This window comes from Scardinius erythrophthalmus (genome assembly GCF_964197995.2).
Source record: "Scardinius erythrophthalmus genome assembly, chromosome: 13".
NCBI lineage: Eukaryota > Metazoa > Chordata > Actinopteri > Cypriniformes > Leuciscidae > Scardinius > Scardinius erythrophthalmus.
This window is the reverse complement of record NC_138233.1, coordinates 27474608-27496086: the sequence shown is the minus strand read 5'-3', so window position 1 is coordinate 27496086 and position 21479 is coordinate 27474608. Positions and strand designations below refer to the sequence as shown.

Genomic DNA, 21479 nt, shown 5'->3' with positions numbered 1-21479 from the left:
GTCAGTTTAGTGTTAGTGATTCATTTACAGCAAAACATAAGATAATTCTTGTCCGAAAACAATATTTTTGTCTTACATTTCATATTAAACTCAGACGAGCTCATTACTGACTCGTTTTCCGTCAGTTTATTTTCGTCAATTGGAATGTGTGCAAAGGATTGTGGGTGATTTAAGGCCGTGAAGGATACATGCAATGCATCCTTCAAAACAGGCCGAATGAAGGACTCGAAATGAAGGTTGCCTTCCAAGGATCCATTGTCAGGTATTAATGGACGACGGCGAGGCGTGAACCGTCCAACGCGCAGCGGAGGGCATTAACCCGCTTATACCATGGTCACTTGCCAAATAACAAATTTTTAAAACATTAGTTTATATTTTAATTAGTTTTTCAATCAAAATCTAAAGTTTTTACAAACAATAACTTGGTTTCCCTGGTTACGCCTGACGGTTTATTTAGCAACCGGAGATATTTATAGTCCGCTCGATTTATAGTCCGTACAGATGCTTTGACTGCCTGTTGCTATGGTTACTCACAGCTGATGTAGCCAGCGCATTTATTTATTAATTTCGAACGGTAAACAGTCAGTTTCACCAGAACTCCTTTACTAGGTGTCCTCTATCACTTTTTAATGGACACCCTGCAGCCAATCAGAATCGAGTATTCACCCAGACCATGGTATAAATTGAAAGCCTTCAGCGATGTAGGATGCAGCCTTCCGTTTAAGAAACACCCAATGGCATCGTTCCACTCCACTTTTAGACTCGCATTTGCAAACTTCCCTAAGCACTTCCCCTCAGAGGAATACCTGCCGCCATTTTGAGGTACATGCCACTTCGTGAAGTGGACGAGTGAAGTTTATATGGACAGACCCTCGTCCCCTCGTTTTTGACAGGAAGCGAGTCTACTGTGATGTACAATTCAAGCAGCTCTATATCCCACAATTCAACTAGATTGACGTCACAGCAGATCGCTCTCAACTGAAGTGTATGATATATTAATTATTTAGAGAATTAATCGCATAATAGTGTATAATATATTCATAAAATGGAAGCTCAAAGTGCTTTAAAATATCTTTGTTCATGTTTCGAAGATGAACAGAACAGAATAACATTGTAGTTTAAATCTTTTTAATATTCAAATAAAAATACACTTGATTGATTTAAATATTGTTGTGGGAACAAACATCAAGCTGAAACACCTCTCTGATAAAGTCACCATAAAATCAAAACTGACTAATATTTATTATTTATTATAAATGATTTATCCGTGCACATTTTTTTATTTTTTTATTTGTGTACCCTTTAATCAAAATAACTTTCCCTCTCTCTTGAAACTGTGTTCACTGCCGTGAGGGTGGGACAACCTGTCACTCACATGACATCACAGCAGCAAACGACAACCATCCAATCAATTCCCCATGGACAAAATCAAGCCCTGCCCAACATTTGTTCTTGTTTGAAAGGCTGTTTCACTGGGATATAGAGCTGGTAAGTCCCGCCCATCCGTAAAACCCCAAGTGGACCTCTAGGTTGAAAAATCGTCAATGCAAGTGAATGTAAGAAAATTATTATTTTCTGGTCCCGTTTGAATTGTGCCATGAATGTGAACATATGTTGTCTGTGAATTTTTTATATAATTTTTCATGTTACGAGTTTGACAGTATATTGTACGATTCTTTGGCTAGCAGTTGTGGAAAAGACATAACGAGAAAGACTACATGTCGCCTATGTGACGTCACCCCATAACACATTTTCCCTCCACTTGTCAAATCACGGCGCTAATGCTGCGATAATCTATGGAGACAGATCGAGATGCCTGTGTGTTTTGTACCCAAAATGTCACCATTCAAACTAAATGGGCTGTTCTTTCTTCAGATTCCCGTTTGAAAGCAGTGAAGAGTTGTAGTCCACAAAGTGCTCTCACACAAAGTCTAACCGTATCAAACTTCTACCCGCTAAATTGTAGCATTCTTCACACGAAAAATTATATTATAAATTCACAGACAACATATGTTCACATTCATGGCACAATTATTTTTTTACCTAGAGGTACCTAGAGGTCCAGTGGGGTTAGCGGAAGGGGCGGGACTTACCAGCTCTACACATCACAATAAGGAAGAAAAGAGTACTGAAACTTCCATTTCATGTCGACCTTATGTACAAAACCGAGGACAAAACATGTCACATAAGAAATTAAAAAGTTTTCTGACAGTGAAAATATGAAAAACTATAAAACTCACAAGCACCTTACTGACCTCATTTTAAATGAGTTGTCAAGACCTTCAAGATAAAACATAGCTTTGATTATGCAGATATTTTTTAGATATAGTTTCATTTTATTTTTTAAATAGCTGACAATGTTGACAAAATGTACACACACTGTAAAATCTTATAAAAAATTTAAAACGTCAGTAGGCCTGTATTTTTTTTATATATATGAAGTATTGAGTTATGGCTTTATGGTATTAAGGACAGCTAGATTTAAGGGGTACATCTGTTCAAGCTATATTACTTGTGTACCACTTCATACTTCATTATTTCAGAATGGAAATGTTGCTATTTTATAAACTAATGGTAGGGAAAGTTGTGGGTCGTGTTTTGCTTATTGTCTCATTAATCATGTATTTCAGTTCGATCCGCTATTTTAGAAGAAAAAAAAAATAAGTTTTTCCCTTTCCTCACCCTTCACCTCCTCCACTCTCACTTTCACCCCACATCGCGCTCACATTTCTCTTTCCTGCACGGCACGAGCATGCGACTGAACCCTCCCCCACCCATCAGTGTCCGCTGGAGCAATGAGTCTCGATATGATTGGTTCTCGTTCAAGCGCATCCTACCCTGATTGGCTGCCTCACCGGTCAGACGGCCCTGATTGGTCACATTTTCGTAGCATGTTTTACCCGAATCCCGGGCACATTCAGGGACTTCAGCCTTCAAAGCGGGTGATGCAAGGTTTGTGATTGTTTTGGTTTTCTCTTTGGGCTGGCTTGGGTGCGTGTGCTTGTCAAACCGCGCTGATAGAGCTCTGTTTTCATTTGCGCTTTTCATTTCTGTCAGGCAGATGAACGCGGCTGTGGACTGGCGTTGGAGTGGCTTTCTTAGCTAACACACTTGACTTGCATTTAAGGGCACTTAGTTGTCAACACTGTGGCAGAGTTCGGGTTACTTTAAGAGTAAGTGTGTTCACAGTCACTTGATATTTTAAATTAATCATTATTCCATTTAAACAGCGGCAACAAGTGAGATATGAAGCTGGAATTAGGACGTGGTAAATAAAAACCCAACAATATCTATAAAACTTTAAGGGTTTTATAAGCGATTTAGTGTTGGAGATGTAAAAAAGGCAGGAATCCAGTCATGCATACGTGAATTGGCACAAAATCTTAATTTTTGTCATTTCATCTTAATGTCAACATTTGTGAGATTTAGTCAGTGAAAACACGTTTGAGTTTAATTGATCTAATTTTGTGTCTCTGGAAAATAGTGATCTATGACATTGTATTATGTTGAATATAACATTTTTGTGTCTATTTGTTAATGAGGGACTTGTGAACACATTCATGTTTTCTAGATTTGTGGAGCAAAAATTATAATTTGTATTCTGTAGTAAAATAAGATGACCCTGCAGAATGGCCTCAAGCGGCATGTTGTTACTAGCAATATTAATCAGTATTTTCATGAATTAGTTGTACATTTCAGACACCTTCGCCTTCATTAAAACAGGGTAGCTGAGTGAAATCAATAAATTTGCATTCATAGTGTTGCTATTAGGACTTATCTTCAATTAAAATATGTGCAATTAAATATGTAAGAATTCATATGCCTGTACATAAGTCAAAGAATAATTTTACCTTTCAGATTAATCTATTTTACTCTGATTCTGCTTGGTCTGCCATTGGTTACTCAATTATTCAATTAATTGTATAAATATATATATATATATATATATATATATATATATATATATATATATATATATAAGCATTAATCAGAATTATATCAAAAGTAATTTATATAGGAGGCTATTCTGTAAAAGTTTAGGATCCCAGATAGGGGGCCAGTAGTGGGGTAAGATGGCTTCTTTTAATATTTTTTACATTTTGTTTTATTACAACTAAATTAGCTATTTTTTCTATTTATTTCCTATAATAACACATTGGCTGATGAATCATCATCCTGCACATGCTAAACTGAAGTTAATAGCCTATATAAAAATTGAATTGGGCTGTGAAAGTGCTTGACATTTACCACCCTGAATGTCTAAACAACAGCTCATTCATTTTCATTACCTATTAGTAATAGTTAGTTCCACCTTATTTATTTATATATAAAAAAGCATTGACTTCTTATTTTTCCTCCCATCTCATATTTTTTTCCACCAGCATGTCCCCTTAGGGGCTCCATAATACAATGCATAAGAGAAAGCCAGTAAATTTGAAGCTGTAATGTTGTTCACAACTTTTAATCATTCTATTTTTTACCACCCTGTGGTGTGACAAATGAGTTTTTAAAATTACAAGTGCTTCATATAGTCTCAATTAATATGAGGTCATAAAAATGGCATGAATAATAATTATACAAGAATTACAAAAATCGTTTTACAATAGATTTAGAGGGACTTTAGCTTGTTACATCACATATCAACTTCCTCAAAGTATTTACTTTGGTTGCAAACCCTCTTTTTGCTACTGTTTGGATTTACTAAAGACACACAGTGAAAAATTAGCACTGAAAAGACATGGGCAGGCTGTTTTTTGCAGGCTGACCTTATTGCATCATGCATTTGTAGGAGTTTCCCTTTCAGACGCAAAATGTATGGGAGGAGAATATTTAAATTAATCATGCAAGGTGATTTACTAAGGTTTGCGTTCGTCAAATTACTGGCACTTGCGCCATTATTTAAAGCCCCAAATAAGCATGTCTCAAACCAGACGCTAATTTTTCGCAGCTCTTGGTAGATTGTGTTGGTCATTATGGAAATGATCCGGTTGCGTCTGTGTTCATTAATTTGCACGGCGTTAGTAGATCACGCACAGAACTTTCCACTCCTATTGGCGCTTTTTTGGAATTGCGCTCACATGCTAATTTGCCCTGTTTAGTAAATCCGGCCCTTAAAGCAACACTAAAGAGCTTTTCCTCTTCGGTCCCCCTCCAGGTTGGAAGTGGAATTGTCCATTACCGCTGTCGTAAATAATTTAGCCTACCGTCACATGCACGCTCGCTGTTTATCCAGCACCGGCTTTGGAATGAACGATGTCCACAGACAAGGTAGAGTATGTAACAACAATGAGAAGGAACCAACCACCGACTCATCTTCTTTTTGAATATTAATTCAAATTCTCTGCTTCTCGATGAATGAGGGGGGGGGGGGAGACTTGTTCAGAACGTCTCATGATCCTCATCCATCTTGTCATCGGGGCCAGGCGCCAACCAGTCGGGCTGTTTAAAACTGACCCCCAGCACTAACGAAATAACTGGTCAATACTATCTTTGTTGCCGAAATTACTGATTGGTTAAGAGAAAGACAGAGACCAAGGTCTCACAAGAGTCCTCACGAACCAGAGCCATAAATCATCCAGTCTCCAGAAAGTCTGCTTACCAAAGACATTTTTATTGGTTAACTTAAGGAAAAACTGGTCAACGTTTGATAGTTTTGCAAGACGGATCAGTTCAGAAAATGGTACTGCTGACCCCTGCGGCCAACGGACCCCATCTTGGTCCCATGAGAGATGAACAAAACCTCTCTTCAGCAAGAACTATCCATGACCTCAGATTGGAATATCTAAACTTTGCACACCAAAAAGACTTTACCTATCAAGATCCATAAAACTCATTCAAGAACAATTTTCAACGGACTTAAAAACATCATACATCATTCTATGTGTTTCTACGATATATATGTGTCCGTTTAATATGCTTTGATCCCATATAATTCATGTAATTGTTATAATTATAATTATTAGACGTGTGAATGTGTGAAGTGTGTACTGTTTCATATCAATGCTATCTTACGAACACAAATAGCAAGATGACGGGAATTAAATCTGTTTAAAAATGTTCATATTCTGATAATTCGAAATCATGCCTAAACTGCATCTGGTCTTTTAGTTTCATTAGAAAAACCCCTCAGGGAATACATGATTTATGACTTTGAAAACAAAGAACAGTGTCTAATTGGTCCGCTCTCTTCAGAAGGGGAGGACAAATTTTAGTTAAAAACCTTAGACCCAAAACTCTCTGGGCTCTCTCTCCAAGTTCGCTCTCGGGAGTCCAAAAGTTAGTTCGTTCAAAATGTTCTGATACAGAAGAGCTCTCAACGAGTGCAGAACAAAGACGGAGACGGCAGACGATGGTTTTAGTAACCATGTAACGTTAACAGACGAGCAGATCAACCCAAATTAATATCAGATATGGGTTAGATTCAATTTCCAGTCATCTAGCTCCTTTCCGTATCTTATTTTCTTTCTTTCTTTTGTGTTATTCTTCTTTTCCGATTGAAAGTCTCGGTTTTAAGTTAAGTTTTGCTGCAAAGTTTCGTTCCACGATTCACGGCTGCAACGCACGCTTTCAACTTCAAAGACGCATCAACCATCCGCGACCGCCAGCCACACGTGACTGGTCCTCGCCCCATCTATCCAGGCACGAGGAGACTATAACCAACGAACGAACCCTGACGCTGACCAAAGGAATTCCCAAAAGGAACGCAAAAGCAAAGACGCAAGTAGACTACCTCCAGACTAAAATCTTAACTGGTGTTTTGATAAATGTAATAACCTGTCTAAGAAACGATAGAAGGGTTAAATTAGCCTAATGATTGATGGTTCGTTCAGGTCATGTCTTACAAGTGCATATAGAAATTCGGAATTTCCTTCCTCTTACCCTTAAACCCATTCTTCCCAAACTCATTCTTCTGTTTGTATTTCTTTCTTTATTACTCTCTTCCTTTCTGCAACCTGTATGAATGTGTGTGTATGCGTGCGTGTTTGTGCTAGTTGTTAGGATAATCAATAGAGTGTGTTTGGGTTAGAGATTAGCTGTATGTGTTAGTATATAATCAATAAAGTATTGTTTGTATTTGAAAAGAGATTACTTGTGTATGTGCTTATCAGATTTATTGTCTTGAACTTCGATCAAAAGTTACCTATGCTTTTACCCTATTTCTTAATTTACTGTTAGGGGGTTATTCTTTCTTGGCCAGGAAGATATTATATTTCCTAGAGTTAATAATTGTTTATGCCTTCTGTTCATTGGATGAACTGATAAATGATCATATTGATTCTGTTACAGTAAATTTTGAAAATAATTAAATTATTAATTATTGATCATAATTCGTTATGAATAATAATTAATTATATTTATACGTGGGCGTATAAACGCTACAAGTATGTTGCATGATTTTACGAAAGTATGATGTATTGCGACATCAGAAACGAAGAAAAACGAAATAATGACTATTGTAACGCTTGCCGTAAAGCAAGTCAAATTTGTAGTTTCTTATGTCTCATTCGAACTACAGAAACGCTACCCGTTCTGGCAAACTTGCATAGTGCGGTTATAGCAGATATAGGGCCGCAAAGCGAATCCACAAGTGCCTTTCACCCTGTTACGACTTGATGAGCCACTGAAACCATTTTGGAAACATTATTTTAAGGAAAAAAAATAATCTTTAGTGTTGCTTTAATGTCACTTACCCTTCAGTCAGTGCCAGTAGTCAGTTTTAGGTGTGTTTAATTTGTATTGATTTAATGTCATATTTTTTATTTACTAAGTGGTTATGATGTGTGCAGTCTACTTTGGTCATATGTTTAGTGTCTGTTTTGTCTGTAGTTGCAGAGCAGAGCGGAACATCGAGTGCTTTCATAGGATCCTGTAGAATTTTGTCTTTTGTTGTTTGACTGAATCACAGCACCAGCTGCGCCAAGATTTCAAGAGAGAGTAATCTTGATCGAATCGATGCCTGTTTTCTGGCGTTCGCCATGTAGATAATGCATAGATACAATCTGTTAATGGACTTTGATCTAATAATGGACTGTTAGGTCTCAGCGGGTGTTTTAATAAAATTCTCTTGCTTCTGCACTCCCCGATTGCAGCCAAGTTTAATAGGATGCATTCAGTCACACTGAATTTATTTAGGGAAATGTTATCCGTGCACACTCTTCCCTTCAAGATAGGCTATGTGAGGGAGTTTACCCATTCGCCACGCTGCAGTGTGTGTGTGTGTGTGTGTGTGAGTGTGTGTGCTGGCAGGGAGGCGGCATCAGCAGTGTGTAATCTTTCTCAGGGGCATCTTTCTTATGCTCTTTGCCTCTCCCCACCTCTATTTTTCCCTCCTTTATTGTCTTTTTCAATACGTTTTTGAGGTTTTCAACGGTGCCAGTTGCAATATTCCTCATTCATCATTGATTGTGTCCTCTGACAGGTTCTTTTCCCAGCTGTCCTCTTACCGTGGCTCAGAATTGATTTGACGGTGCTGGATGTGCGTTTAGTGTTGAGATGGTTTTCACCTTGTTCTGTCCTTGCGCTCTTTTACAAGGAGAAAATATCCCCAGTTGGTTTTAGAGAAACTATATTGTAGTGGCAAAATTGACCAGCTATATTAATTAAGAAGATTTTGACTTTAAAGTATAGCCTAGGGTAACACTTTACAATAAGGTTTCATTAGTTAACATGAACTAATATTGAACCTCAGTTCTACAGCATTTATGAATCTTTGTTAATGATAATCTCAACATTTAGGCCTACTAATACCTTTTTTAAATCAAAAGTTGTATTTGTTAACATTAGTTAATACTATGAAGTAAAATTAACAAACAATGAACAGCTGTATTTTTATTAAAGGGACAATAAGTAACTTTTTAGGTATCTTAGGTATCTAGGTAACTTTTTATTATCTAAAATCAATATTTTATTCATAAATATGTCCTCAATGGTGTACAAATACCTCTGCCAATGATCTGACTTATCCTCGTAAACGAAGAATTTATTATCTTTATATACATAGGACGGGTAAGTCCACGGAGGCTTCCATGTAGTTCCGCCATCTTGAAAAACTATAATAGCAGAGAGGGACAAAAAGTACTAGGCCAACGCGTTTCCACAACGCGTTTTCGTTCAGAGCCCGCGTCACATGACTGAAACCAGCAGAAACGGAGCAGAGCAGTGAGAGGCGCTGTCACTGCCCGGCAAGTTTAAAAGGCTGCACTGCACGGTTAAGTCACAGGATAACGAGTCCTCTTCGTCGAAAAAGTCCACAATAAGACCGTAAAAGGAATCGTGATCGGAGATTACAAAAACAAGGGTTAGGCTATTAATTATTATAATGTCGGGATAGCTAATGCAGGAGAAAGCTTTCATAAGAGACACTGAAGTTTGCTGCTTTCTTCTCAACAGGTAAGTCAATATCACGGTCTTAATTACAGGCTTTTTATTTTTATTTTTTTATTAGCCTATATAGACCAGCGTTTCCCAGCGGGGTGACGCGGCACCCTGGGGTGCTTCTGGCGAGAGCAGGGGTGCTGTGTAAAAAAAAAAAATTTTTTTACCATCAATCTCGGATCGTCGGAAGTCTCTAATAACAACAAATAATGTGCACAAATTAATAATAAAAATGCAAATCATAAGTTTTCGGCGTTGAATTGCGGAGGTTGCGTTTGCGTGTGATTTTATTCCCGTGCCTTATTCCCAGTGCGTCCACATAAAGCTGCCTATTTTTCATTGATGCGCTTACAGTCAAATACACACGAAAACATTGTCACAACGTCCGTCTCGCCGTGTATTCACATAAACACATCGGTTATGTCCGTGCTTCTGTCAACGCAATGCGTGCGATTAATGTTTTTCAGTTTAACACGTTAAAAATATTTAACGCAATTAAAGCAGCATTGTTTTTTCTGTCATCCTTTGGCTAGCGTTACATTATATAATCACGTTCTTCTTAATGCAAATGCTTCTAACCATGCAAGCGAGAAAATACAAAAGAGAATGCGCTGTCCTGTGATGCTGACATGACGCGCGCCAGACTCGACTTCTCTTTCGCGCTTTCGCTTTGAGTATCCTCATCAGAGCAGTCTTAAATTAGTTAAGTCTTAAATGAACGTTAAGAGTTGTGAGAAAATGGGACGCGTGTGGGATCCACATGTGACAGTGCAGCAGTGACATCAGAATCAAATAACACTTCATTCATAAAAATATGCCATTAAACAATTATTTGAAATATACTGTCTTTATGATGTTTCTACATTAATTTGGAGATTTACTGTGAAATTATTAGGCTACATAAAATATAGTAAAAACAAGCTATCTTGTATGAGAGTAGGCCTATAAGTTCTTCCCTGTGGTATTGAAAATTAATACATTTATTTATTTATTTATTGCTCAAGTCATACATAAATGTTTCATTCATTCATTCATTTATTCATTCATTCATGCATTCGTAACATGCATGAACGAAGAAAAAAAAAAGGAACCGGAAGAAGAAAATCTTATGATACCTGTCATTTGTGCACATCAAAAAATAAATAAATAAAAATCCCAGCACATTTCAAGGTATAGTATCAAAGTAGTATCGTGACAACACTAGTGTAGGGTGCCACACATTTTTTTTTAAATTTCAAAGGGTGCCTTGACTGGAAAAAGGTATCAAAGTAGTATGTGCTATTAGAGGACATCCTGTCATAGCTTTTTGGTACATAATGGCTACCGTAGATGCAACACACATTTGAAAATGCGAGGCGCTAGAGAGCACTAGTCATTTGATTGCAAAATACAATTTCACCACTAGATGGGAGAAAATCCCACTTAGTGTCCCTTTAACTAATGTTTACAAAGAACAAATACAGTTAAATGTATTGCTCTTGGTTAGTCTATGTTAGATAGTACATTAACTAATGTTATCAAATGAAACCTTATTGTAATGTGTTACCAAGGGTTGTTTAGAGCAGTGGTTCTCAACTCCAGTCCTCGGGACCCACTGCTCTGCACATTTTGTATGTCTCTCTTATCTGACACACTCAGTTCAGTTCATGGAATCTCTTCTAATGAGCTGATGATCTGGTTCAGGTGTGTTAAATAAGGGAGACATACAAAATGTGCAGAACAGTGGGTCCCGAGGACTGGAGTTGAGAACCACTGGTTTAGAGAACAAGTTGCACCATGAATTTGTAAGGTGTGACGATAATTGTTATTACAGATTTTAGGTTGTGTCATAACTCGTTAGATAGCATTTATCTGTCGCCTGGTGTCTGGAATGTTATATTTTAAAGTAATAAAACTAGTTACTTTTGTTTAAAGGGGTGGTATAATTCCCTTTTCACAATATGTAAAATAAGTCTTTGATGTCCCCAGAGTGTTTTGAGCAAGTTTTAGCTCAAAATACCCCATAGATATTTTTATATAGCATGTTAAGTTATCACTTTTTGAGGGTGAGCAAAAACTCACCGTTTTGTGTCTATCCCTTTAAATGCAAATGAGCTGCTGCTCCCGGCACAGAGGGCGGAGCTTCAACAGCTCGTGTCCTTTTACCTCACACAGGCATGCACTGAAAATTTCAACAACTTTTAGCCTTTTATGTTCAAACCGGTGTCAGACAATGATGGAGAGTCTCAAGAAGAAGTGACAACATGTAGAATGCAACAGGACGTTTCTGAATGGTTAGTTGATGAATTTATGTAGTTTATGTGTAGTTATCTTCTAGTCATTAATTAGCATATTCTGTCTTGATAATCTATAAATCGTGTTCGGGGGCGGGGTTTATGTAAATTTTAGGGTTGGTGATGTCACTAACCCGGGAGGAATGTTGTGTAGTCCCTACCAGCCGTTTGTTGTAGCCTAGTTGTTGCAATTTCTTTAAAAGCAAATATCTCCCTTTGCTTTGAACTTTGAGCGGTGTAACTTTGCAGATGATGTTTATGTTCAAACAGCAACATTACACACTAACTACTAAAGTTAAAAAAGTGAAATCATAATCAACCACCCCTTTAATGGTTAATTGGAAGCGAGTTAAACCTGACTTTTTGTGAACAAATCATGTATTTTCCATAAATTTTCCTACTGGATCAATGCTTGAGTGGCGTTTTATGAAACAGGCATGATTAGCCAGCTTATTCAATGTGGCCAAAGTGCTCGGATCGCATACGTGACGCATACTTTGTGCTTCACTTGCCAAAACCAACGGTCCCCTGAGGTCCTGACCAGAGCTAATGAATTCACAAAGAATGGGGCTCTTCTGCATGAGTGCCAATCTGTCTGACTTCTCCACTGGAGCGCACACACGCAAGATACAGTATGTCTGTGTTCCCAGACTGCCTTTTTATTAACACACTGTAGCAGAGGCCTAGCAGAAATACAGTACAGTACGCCACACAACATAGCCTACAGTACAAAGGTGGAGTGTGCGTTAACTGATAAATGTTTGCAAAAACTTCGCGATTCATTAAATAGGGTACATGAGAAGAGGATAGTATGTTTTAACAGTTCATGTTAAGGAAAACCTTTATGTGAATCAGTTAAGAAACTGAACCTGCATTAAATAATGTTTAGGGCTCAGTACAAATAGTTAAGGACAATTCTGGAATTATCAGATGATATACATATAGAGCTTATACAGCTTGTAATAATGAAATATTTTGTGCAGTAATGCACTTGCAGTGGAAGTCTTTGAGGCAAGATATTGATCTGGGATAACGTTCAAATAAACATTGTTTGAAAGTATAGCCAGCAGCCACTATAGGGCTGGATCATGTGGTGTTGGTGTTTTTTTCTTTTTTTGAGAGAGAGATTCAGCTATACCATTTATGCCTGGTGTAATTAATAAATTCCCAGACTGAGCAGAAAACTGTAATCTACTGTGCAAAAGCAAGCGACTGCTTCCAGTGTAGGCAGCTTTGTTGATTTTAATGGGAGCGGTGTAGTTTTGAGGAGTTTAACCACACATTTTCAGAGTAATAATGATGTAATGACTAAAGTGTTTCATAATGTACAGCTGTTTTTGCGCCGATGCCAGGATTATCATTCATTAGTTATGAATAGTATCTATCTAAAGTCAAAATTCTTAACATTATAACTACATAGTATCTAAAGTATGAACTAAGTTATATCTACATAGTATCTAATTCTTAACATAGTTTTAACTAAATAGTTATTTATTATGTAAAATGTTTTGGGATCGAATTTCAGCAAATAACTTTTGAGATTCTTGAGCATTATATGTGTTGCTTTTAAAAATTAGACTATTGTGATAAAATTGCTTACTAACATTGTTTGCTATATTAAATCCTTTATCTCATGTCATGAGCCACTAAATGAACACTATCTTTTGCATGATAACAGAAGGATGCTAGAAAGGAAGTGGCCTCCACTTAAAGCAGAAGCATCTTTATTAACAATACAATTTTTCTGTGTACGGAACTACCAAAATAAGTCTCTTATGCTCCCCAAGACTGCATTTATTTGCTAAAAAATACAGGAAAAACAGCAACATTGTGTTTTCAGCATCATTCCTCTTGTCTTCAGTGTTGCATGATCCTTCAGAAATTATTTTAATATGAGTTGCTGCTCAAGAAACATTTCTTATTATCAATGTTGAAAACAGTTGTGCTGCTTTATTTTTTTTTTTTTGTGGAAACCATGATAAAAAAAATCAGGATACTTTGATAAATGAAGGTCAAAAGAGCAACATTTCTTTGGAATAGAAATTTTGTAACATTTTAAATGTCTTTACTGTCACTTTTGATCTATTTAATGTGGCAAAAAATAGTGCAAGTGCTAACAAAAAAGCATCACATTACTCCTTTTAAGCCTTCAGAATAGACTTCCATTGTAAGTTCACATACTGTATATGAAAATCTTTTGTTCATTTTTACAAACTGAGGTATGTGGTAATCAGCAGCATATACTGTATATGATACATGCAAACACCCTTTGACAAATTTGCATAGTAATGAATCATGGGTTATGTGGCCAGTGTCAACTGATCATAGCTTGTGAGTTTCTCTAGCTGACAAATTATGCATGTTGCAGCTGAAGGAGACACTTAACAGTTTCTGTTCTACCATTGAGCAAATGACTCATTAAGTAAAAGTTAGAATGACTTTAAAAAAAAAACGTGGTAAAAGACAAAGTAGTAAAAAGTACTTTGGCCGAGAGAGCTCCTCGCGCTGCAACTGAAGAAAACATGCAAATAGATAAAACACCAGCAAATTAAGAAAACATCTTCATCAGTTTGACAACACGTGCTGCAGCAAGTACTCATAACACAACCAAATACAGAAACACACTGCAAATAGCACAAACCACAACAGAAATGTTTCCAGGGGACCCCAACAAGTGACAATGTGTCCTGTCTGGGACATGCTTATTGTTCAATGTCTATTCATCAGTGGTGTTGTCGATGACCTGATAGGTGAGTTTTTGGTTTATGTTAACATCCTGGTCGTATGTGCCTTGTGAGTATTTACAGCGCTTTTCTGTGTTTAGTTTAGTTGTGAGTATTTGCAGTGTGTTTCTGTATTTGCTTGAGTTGTGAGTATTTGCAGCGCTTTTCTCTATTTGGTTGAGTTGTGAGTATTTGCAGTGTGTTTCTGTATTTGGTTGCATTGTGAGTATTTGCAACGCTTTTCTGTAGTCTATTTGGTTGAGTTGTGAGTATTTGCAGCGTGGTTCTGTATTTGGTTGAGTTGTGAGTATTTGCAGTGTGTTTCTGTATTTGGTTGAGTTGTGAGTATTTGCAGTGTGTTTCTGTATTTGCTTGAGTTGTGAGTATTTGCAGCGCTTTTCTCTATTTGGTTGAGTTGTGAGTATTTGCAGTGTGTTTCTGTATTTGCTTGAGTTGTGAGTATTTGCAGTGTGTTTCTGTATTTGGTTGCATTGTGAGTATTTGCAACGCTTTTCTGTAGTCTATTTGGTTGAGTTGTGAGTATTTGCAGCGTGGTTCTGTATTTGGTTGAGTTGTGAGTATTTGCAGCGTGGTTCTGTATTTGGTTGTGTTGTGAGTATTTGAAGTGTGTTTCTGTATTTGCTTGAGTTGTGAATATTTGCAGCGTGGTTCTGTATTTGGTTGTGTTGTGAGTATTTGCTACATGTTTTTGTTTTTGGTTGAGTTGTGAGTATTTGCAGCGCGTTTCTGTATCTGGTTGTGCTGTGAAGTAATTTGCAGTGCGTTTCTGTTGAGTTGTGAGTATTTGCAGCGTGTTTCTGTATTTGGTTGCTTTGTGAGTATTTGTAGCATGTTTCTGTATTTGGTTGCTTTGTGAGTATTTGTAGCATGTTTCTGTATTTGGTTGCTTTGTGAGTATTTGTAGCATGTTTCTGTATTTGGTTGTGCTGTGAAGTAATTTGCAGTGCGTTTCTGTTGAGTTGTGAGTATTTGCAGCCTGTTTCTGTATTTGGTTGCTTTGTGAGTATTTGTAGCGTGTTTCTGTATTTGGTTGCTTTGTGAGTATTTGTAGCATGTTTCTGTATTTGGTTGCTTTGTGAGTATTTGTAGCGTGTTTCTGTATTTGGTTGTGCTGTGAAGTAATTTGCAGTGCGTTTCTGTTGAGTTGTGAGTATTTGCAGCCTGTTTCTGTATTTGGTTGCTTTGTGAGTATTTGTAGCGTGTTTCTGTATTTGGTTGCTTTGTGAGTATTTGTAGCGTGTTTCTGTATTTGGTTGCTTTGTGAGTATTTGTAGCATGTTTCTGTATTTGGTTGCTTTGTGAGTATTTGTAGCGTGTTTCTGTATTTGGTTGCTGTGGCGAGCAGGACGAGGCCGAGGGTCTTGAGAGAACGGCGCGTGGACAGGGGACGTTTACACGACAACGATACGCTTAAAACGGATGTTTTTCCTTTGAGTTTTCCACGTACAGACGACATCACTGTCAAAACAATCCAATCACACGGATCTGCGAAAAAGACTAAAACGCTGTATTCTGCTGCCAGACCAGTAGATGGCGATGAAACACTATAGACTGAACACGTAATGCGCATGTGCATGGCGTCATTTTCTTCAGAGATTTGCGTTTTTGTTGTTTACACGGAGACTGTTTTCTAAAATTTGCACTTTGAAACCTGTTTTCAAAACTTTGCGTTTTCAGGCACCCAAAACGCATTTGTCGTGTAAATTAACGGCCAAAATGCATAAAAAGTGTTATGTTTTTAGTTGAAAACGGTGTCTTGTAAACAGCCCCTAAATGTCCATAATGAAAATGAAAGTGAAACAAAGGCAAAATGTGACAGTACGAGTAGTCATCTACAGTTGGATGTGACCAAAAATGCACAAAAAAAAAATTCATTCTAAGACAATCATAAAAAATAACATTTTTAACAATAGGAAATACACACCCAAATTTCCATTACTTCATGTTGTTTCTTGCACAATTTTCCTTTTTTTTTTTTTTTTGCCCCCTCTCAGGAAACAAAAGATCAATTTTGTGCGAGCCCAGGCTCCACCCCATTCCTCTTCAGTCTTTCTTGTAGCCACCTCACACTCGTTCCTCTCTCTCTCTCTCACTCTCCCACTCCCATAAATGCAGTGACACTTGCATTCTGTGTGTGCATGCGTGTTTGTCCGAGAGAGAGAGTTGAAATAGAAAGTGAGGGAGCAGGGGGGGGAGAGAGGGAGTTGGAGAGAAAGAGAAAGACAAGGAGGGGTGGGAGCGTGCTCGTGTGTGTGTGTTTAAGCTAGCTACTCACAGAAAAGAAGGAATAAGAAAATTGAAGTAGCCGCCATATGCTGAGGATTTTGGTGAATGCCTTGCTGAGGAGACACGCTCGTTTTTCCGGCGGATCCTAAGAGATGGGAAGCTCACATTTGCTGAACAAAGGCTTGCCTTTAGGTAAACGTTTACCTTTCCTTTCTGCATGGGGCCGCACGTGAAAGTGTTGTACGGATATCTGTGCCAATATTTGAGCGTTCGTTCGGCTGTCGTACAGTATTCTGGCTTCCCCTCCCCCTCTTCCTTTCCTCCTCCCCTCCTCTCTGCTCCGCTTTTCCCTCTTTCCTATTATCTTTCATCTCAGCCATTCATCCGAGTACAATTGCTTGCTTTCTGCTTTCTTTTGCAAAAGACAATATTCATCTGAGAGCCGGGGCTACGGACCTCTGATGGCTCGCTTTATTAACTGCATAAATCTTCCCGAGCTCGAAAGATTAAAAAAACACACACACTATCCCCTTTGGAAAATTTGAGGGGTTGGCAAGGACATGACTCTCTCTCTCCTATGGCCCTCCCGCACATTGTGCAGTGGAAATGTGGCTTCCAGTTCCGGCCTTGACTTACTTCCTAATTTTGCTCTCTTCGAAAGAAATTCTCATTTTAGAAGAGTCCAAAAACGGCAATACTTAGCCTTAGGAAGAATAGGGTTTTTCAGGATTTCATTGAAATAGTTATCCCGTTGTTTAAAATAAACAATTCAAACATATTTGTTTGGGCGATATTCCTAATCTGGAAAATACTATCACTAATAATATCAAGAAAATACTTTTTTTTGGGTCATATTTTTAGGTTGATTGATTAGGAAGGTTGGCTAATGCAAGTTAAATACAGATAAAAAATTATTACAATTTTCAAGTGACTCCCTTTCTATCTTTTTGAAGAAAATTCCCAAGTGCACATTTCTAGGAAATCTTGGATGAGAACAATGCATTGGCTTTCCACAAATTACAAAAAAAAAACAAGATTCATCCCAGCTCGCTCGTGACGAGCAAAACTGTTTCATTAAAAACAGGTTTTGTTCTTTTCACACCGTGAACGTGAGGTTGGGATTTGAAATTGGCTTTCATTTTCACCAGAAGACAACAAAGGGGGGGGATGTCAGCTTGAATTATCGCCCGTGGGCAGTTGAGGTCTTTAGACGCTATGTGTGACTGACCCTGTTGGTTTTTGTTGCTATGAACTAGCTAATTCAAACAGATCCAGCTCGCCCTCAGGGCAGGGCAATATGAACAGAGCGCCTAGGGATTTTGAAAGATAAAATGGTGCGAGAAACTACAATGTGTTGTTGTTTTTTTTTTATTGATTTACCTAGCTACATTCAAAGACGGAGAAAGTCAAAGATTGTTCTTATGAGCAAAATGTGTCATGCTTTTCTTCATTGTAGCATTTGATCCCAGAGCTGTGGGCTTTTTATGTGTGCTTGGAAGCATCTATTGCATGTTGTTGGCAGTTGTTTGTCCTAATCTGAAAAGGGAGATAACAGTGGCTGTGTTACAAGATAACCGGATCCTGCTGGGATAGTTTAGATGTCACTAACACATAATTTACGGTTGTAAAAGTTCACCTTCATTACAAATGGAGAAAACAGCTGGTTCTGTGTGGAAACGGATGCGTGAATGCAAGGGATCTTTTCACAGAGGTAAACTAGGTCTTGTTTGTGCATAAACGTGTGTATTGTGTGTGTGTGTGTGTGGGTGTGTCTGTGTCTTTTGGACATGATTACACCATGTCTGCACTTGTCAGACTGGGAGAGGTCACAGGTGTACATATTATACTTTTGTCGCTGTATCATTAAAAAAAGATTGGGCTCATTGAGATTTTGGAAAGAAATTAGGCCTTTTATTCAGCAAGGATCGATCGAAATTGAAAGAAAGGACATTGTTACCTATCATTTTTATTTCAAATAATAATAATAATTGTGTTCTTTTGAACTTTCTATTCATCAGAGAATCCTAAAAAAAATCACTGTTTCCACAAAAATATGAAGCAGCTCAACTGTTTTCAACATAATAAGAAATGTTTTCTGAGCAGCAAATCATCATATCATGTGACACTGAAGACTGGAGTAATGATGCTGAAAATTCAGCTTTGCATCACAGGAATAAATTATATATATATTTTTAAAATATATTACAATAGAACAGTTATTTCACAATATTACCGTATTTTTAATGAAAAATACAGCCTTGGTGAGCATAAGAGAGACTTCTTTCAAAAATCTTACCGACCCTGAACTTTTGAACAGTAGTATGCATATATAAATTGATTATCTGTCTGTCAGTAGATGTTTTTTCACTGACACTAGGCAGAATGAAGCCAAGCTGCAGACTTGTCGCCAATGTCAATACAGCGCAGCAGTGACGGCCCACTTTTTTAGCAGCCTTGGTCCTGGAAGTGTTTTTCCCATTTATAATATTTTTAGGGATTTGACCCAACCAACCAGCTCTGAGATGAATCAACATTACAAATATTTACTGAAAGCAAAAATATGTGAAAATCAGATACAAAGACAAGATTGTGTACTTTTTTTTTTTTTTTATACGTGAATGAACTGCATTCACATATAGCATTGAGAATGTTGTAATAGAAAAAAAACTGTGGTTTAGTATAAAACAATAGATTTAATTCGATATATTTGAAGTTTATTCCAAAGGGTTTAAATCTGACTTGATTGCATCAATGGCGAGTGGGCGACTGACCGCTGATAAACATGTTTGGAGTGGTTTTTATATGGTAATAGCAACGCATGTGGGTCTGTAATGGGAATTTGGCTCAAAAATCTACTGGCATATATTGGCTTATCACAGTAAAATGATAACGTAGGACTGAAAATGTTGAGGAGCTTAAAAACAGAACAATTTGAGGTACTGGGATAAGACAGAAAATCAGACACGCAGGTGTTCATGTCTTTATTATTCATCATCATCTCTTACATCAGCTGCAGTTACATTAAGATCATTCATTGTTTTTCCTTTAAAGCTGATTTCACATGAGCACTTGTGTATTTCATCATCAGTCAGTTATCTTATTAAGTGTTAATTCTGTTATCATATTGCCTTTTTTTGGACAAATGTTCCTCTTCAGTGCAACTGGTCATCTGCGCAGTGGAACGGAAAGATACATATATTTAACTGAATGAATAAGCAATGGACATTTAAATGTAAGAAAGGTCTTGTTCTCAGTAAAATAGCAGCATTAGTCCTTTTGATGCGTCTTTTACGAGTGGATGTAAAACCCACAACAGCTCTCTGTGTGACTGAACAGCAGCTGCAAAACGTGAAAAACATTTTTAATATTGAGCAATAAAAACAGGAATCAGCTGCTGATACACAGTGTTATCTTTTTCTGTGTTTGTGAGTCACTTTATTTTTAGAATCTGGAACTTGGCATTCAATATTTGTGTTTATCTTTGAGCCAAATCATTTGGAAAGATTGATATTAGAACGGTGAATTCACTTTGCTTATGCAGACCAAATGAACACACCTGAACACAAGCTGAGGACATGTAACATATGTGATTTATTACTCTCTACAGGCATCAGGCCTCCCATAATGAATGGGCCCATGCACCCTCGTCCTCTGGTGGCACTGCTGGATGGGCGGGACTGTACTGTGGAGATGCCCATCCTGAAGGACGTGGCCACCGTGGCCTTCTGTGATGCCCAGTCCACACAGGAGATCCATGAGAAGGTAACTGTACAGTAGCACTATGTTAATTTTTGCTCTTGGATTAATTAAAGGGATACTTCACCTCTGGGAAGATGAATGTGTATTTAAAATAGGTCATTTAAGTAGAAGAAATGTGGAGAATTTTTTTAATTTGGAGCTTTCTAGACTGAGAAAAGCCAGAAAATGTATTTTTGGCTTATGTGGATGAAAGACAACAACTCCCAGAATGCACTTGCTTCGCTGCCTTAGGAGGCCACGCCTACCGGTTAGAGAGCACAGTTGAAAACAACAAGGCTAGCCTAGTACGTGATGAGTTTGCCAGGGATTTAGAGACCCAAAATGTCCGGGATTCGGCTTTTGCGTTCTACAGTCGCCATTCATCATGTTTACTGTGGCGAGCAGGACGAGGCTGACGGCCGCGGGAGAACGGCGCGAGGCCGGTGGCGTCATTACTGAGACGCGCCGGGTCTCGAATCTCTCACGGAGGAGCGGGAATTTTCTTAGCAATGTTAAAACGCACATCAACCGATCACTTGTTTAGCGTTCATGTAAACACTACAGTCAGATTCACCGATCGGAATTAATTCAGTTAGATTGAAACGAGAGGTGTGCATGTAAACAATGAATGGCGACCGCAGAACGCAAAAGCCGAATCCCGGACATTTTTAACAGTCTCGCCCGCCGGACAAGTCCGGGAAAACGAAGATGGTGACCCCTACTTACTCAGCTTTCTCCTATTATTCAGCTTTCTCCACAGAACAAGAGCATGCTAGCTTAGCTTCCAAAGAAAGACGGCTGACACTGTGTACATTCTGTGAGTGAGATCCCACCCTCTATGGGCGGGCTGAAAACATGCGGAACAACGCCATCTACTGGCTGTAGTCTTTAGCCTCTGGACAGAAAATCCTCCGATGACGCAAAATGACGATTTTTGCGTCATCGGAGGATTTTTTCCAGACAAAAAAATACATAAGTCTCTCCTCTCAGGGGGATATGAGGGGGGAAAGCACGGTAATTCGAAAATACTACAGGTTTTCTACTAATACAAAGCTTAATGCTAAATCCTGAAGTAACCCTTTAATACAAAGATCTCTCATGAAACTCTAGATGGCTGCTTGTA

The 21479-nt window shown here is 38.0% G+C and overlaps 1 protein-coding gene across 7 annotated transcripts in view; it reads left to right on the top strand.

Moving 5' to 3' along the window:
- The first annotated feature begins 2741 nt into the window (after window positions 1–2741).
- Window positions 2742–21479, top strand: part of ctbp1 (C-terminal binding protein 1) — a 39935-nt gene continuing 21197 nt past the window's right edge. The window contains exons 1-3 of one of the 7 annotated variants that reach the window (XM_081382859.1): window positions 2899–2952; window positions 3062–3173; window positions 20226–20380. In XM_081382859.1, the coding sequence (XP_081238985.1) occupies window positions 20243–20380 (138 nt within the window). In that variant the 5' untranslated portion in view covers window positions 2899–2952; window positions 3062–3173; window positions 20226–20242. Of the gene's footprint in view, window positions 2953–3057; window positions 3174–16616; window positions 16811–20225; window positions 20381–21479 lie in introns of those variants that run through there. The other 6 variants (XM_081382858.1, XM_081382857.1, XM_081382854.1 and 3 more) reach the window with 6 other exon arrangements.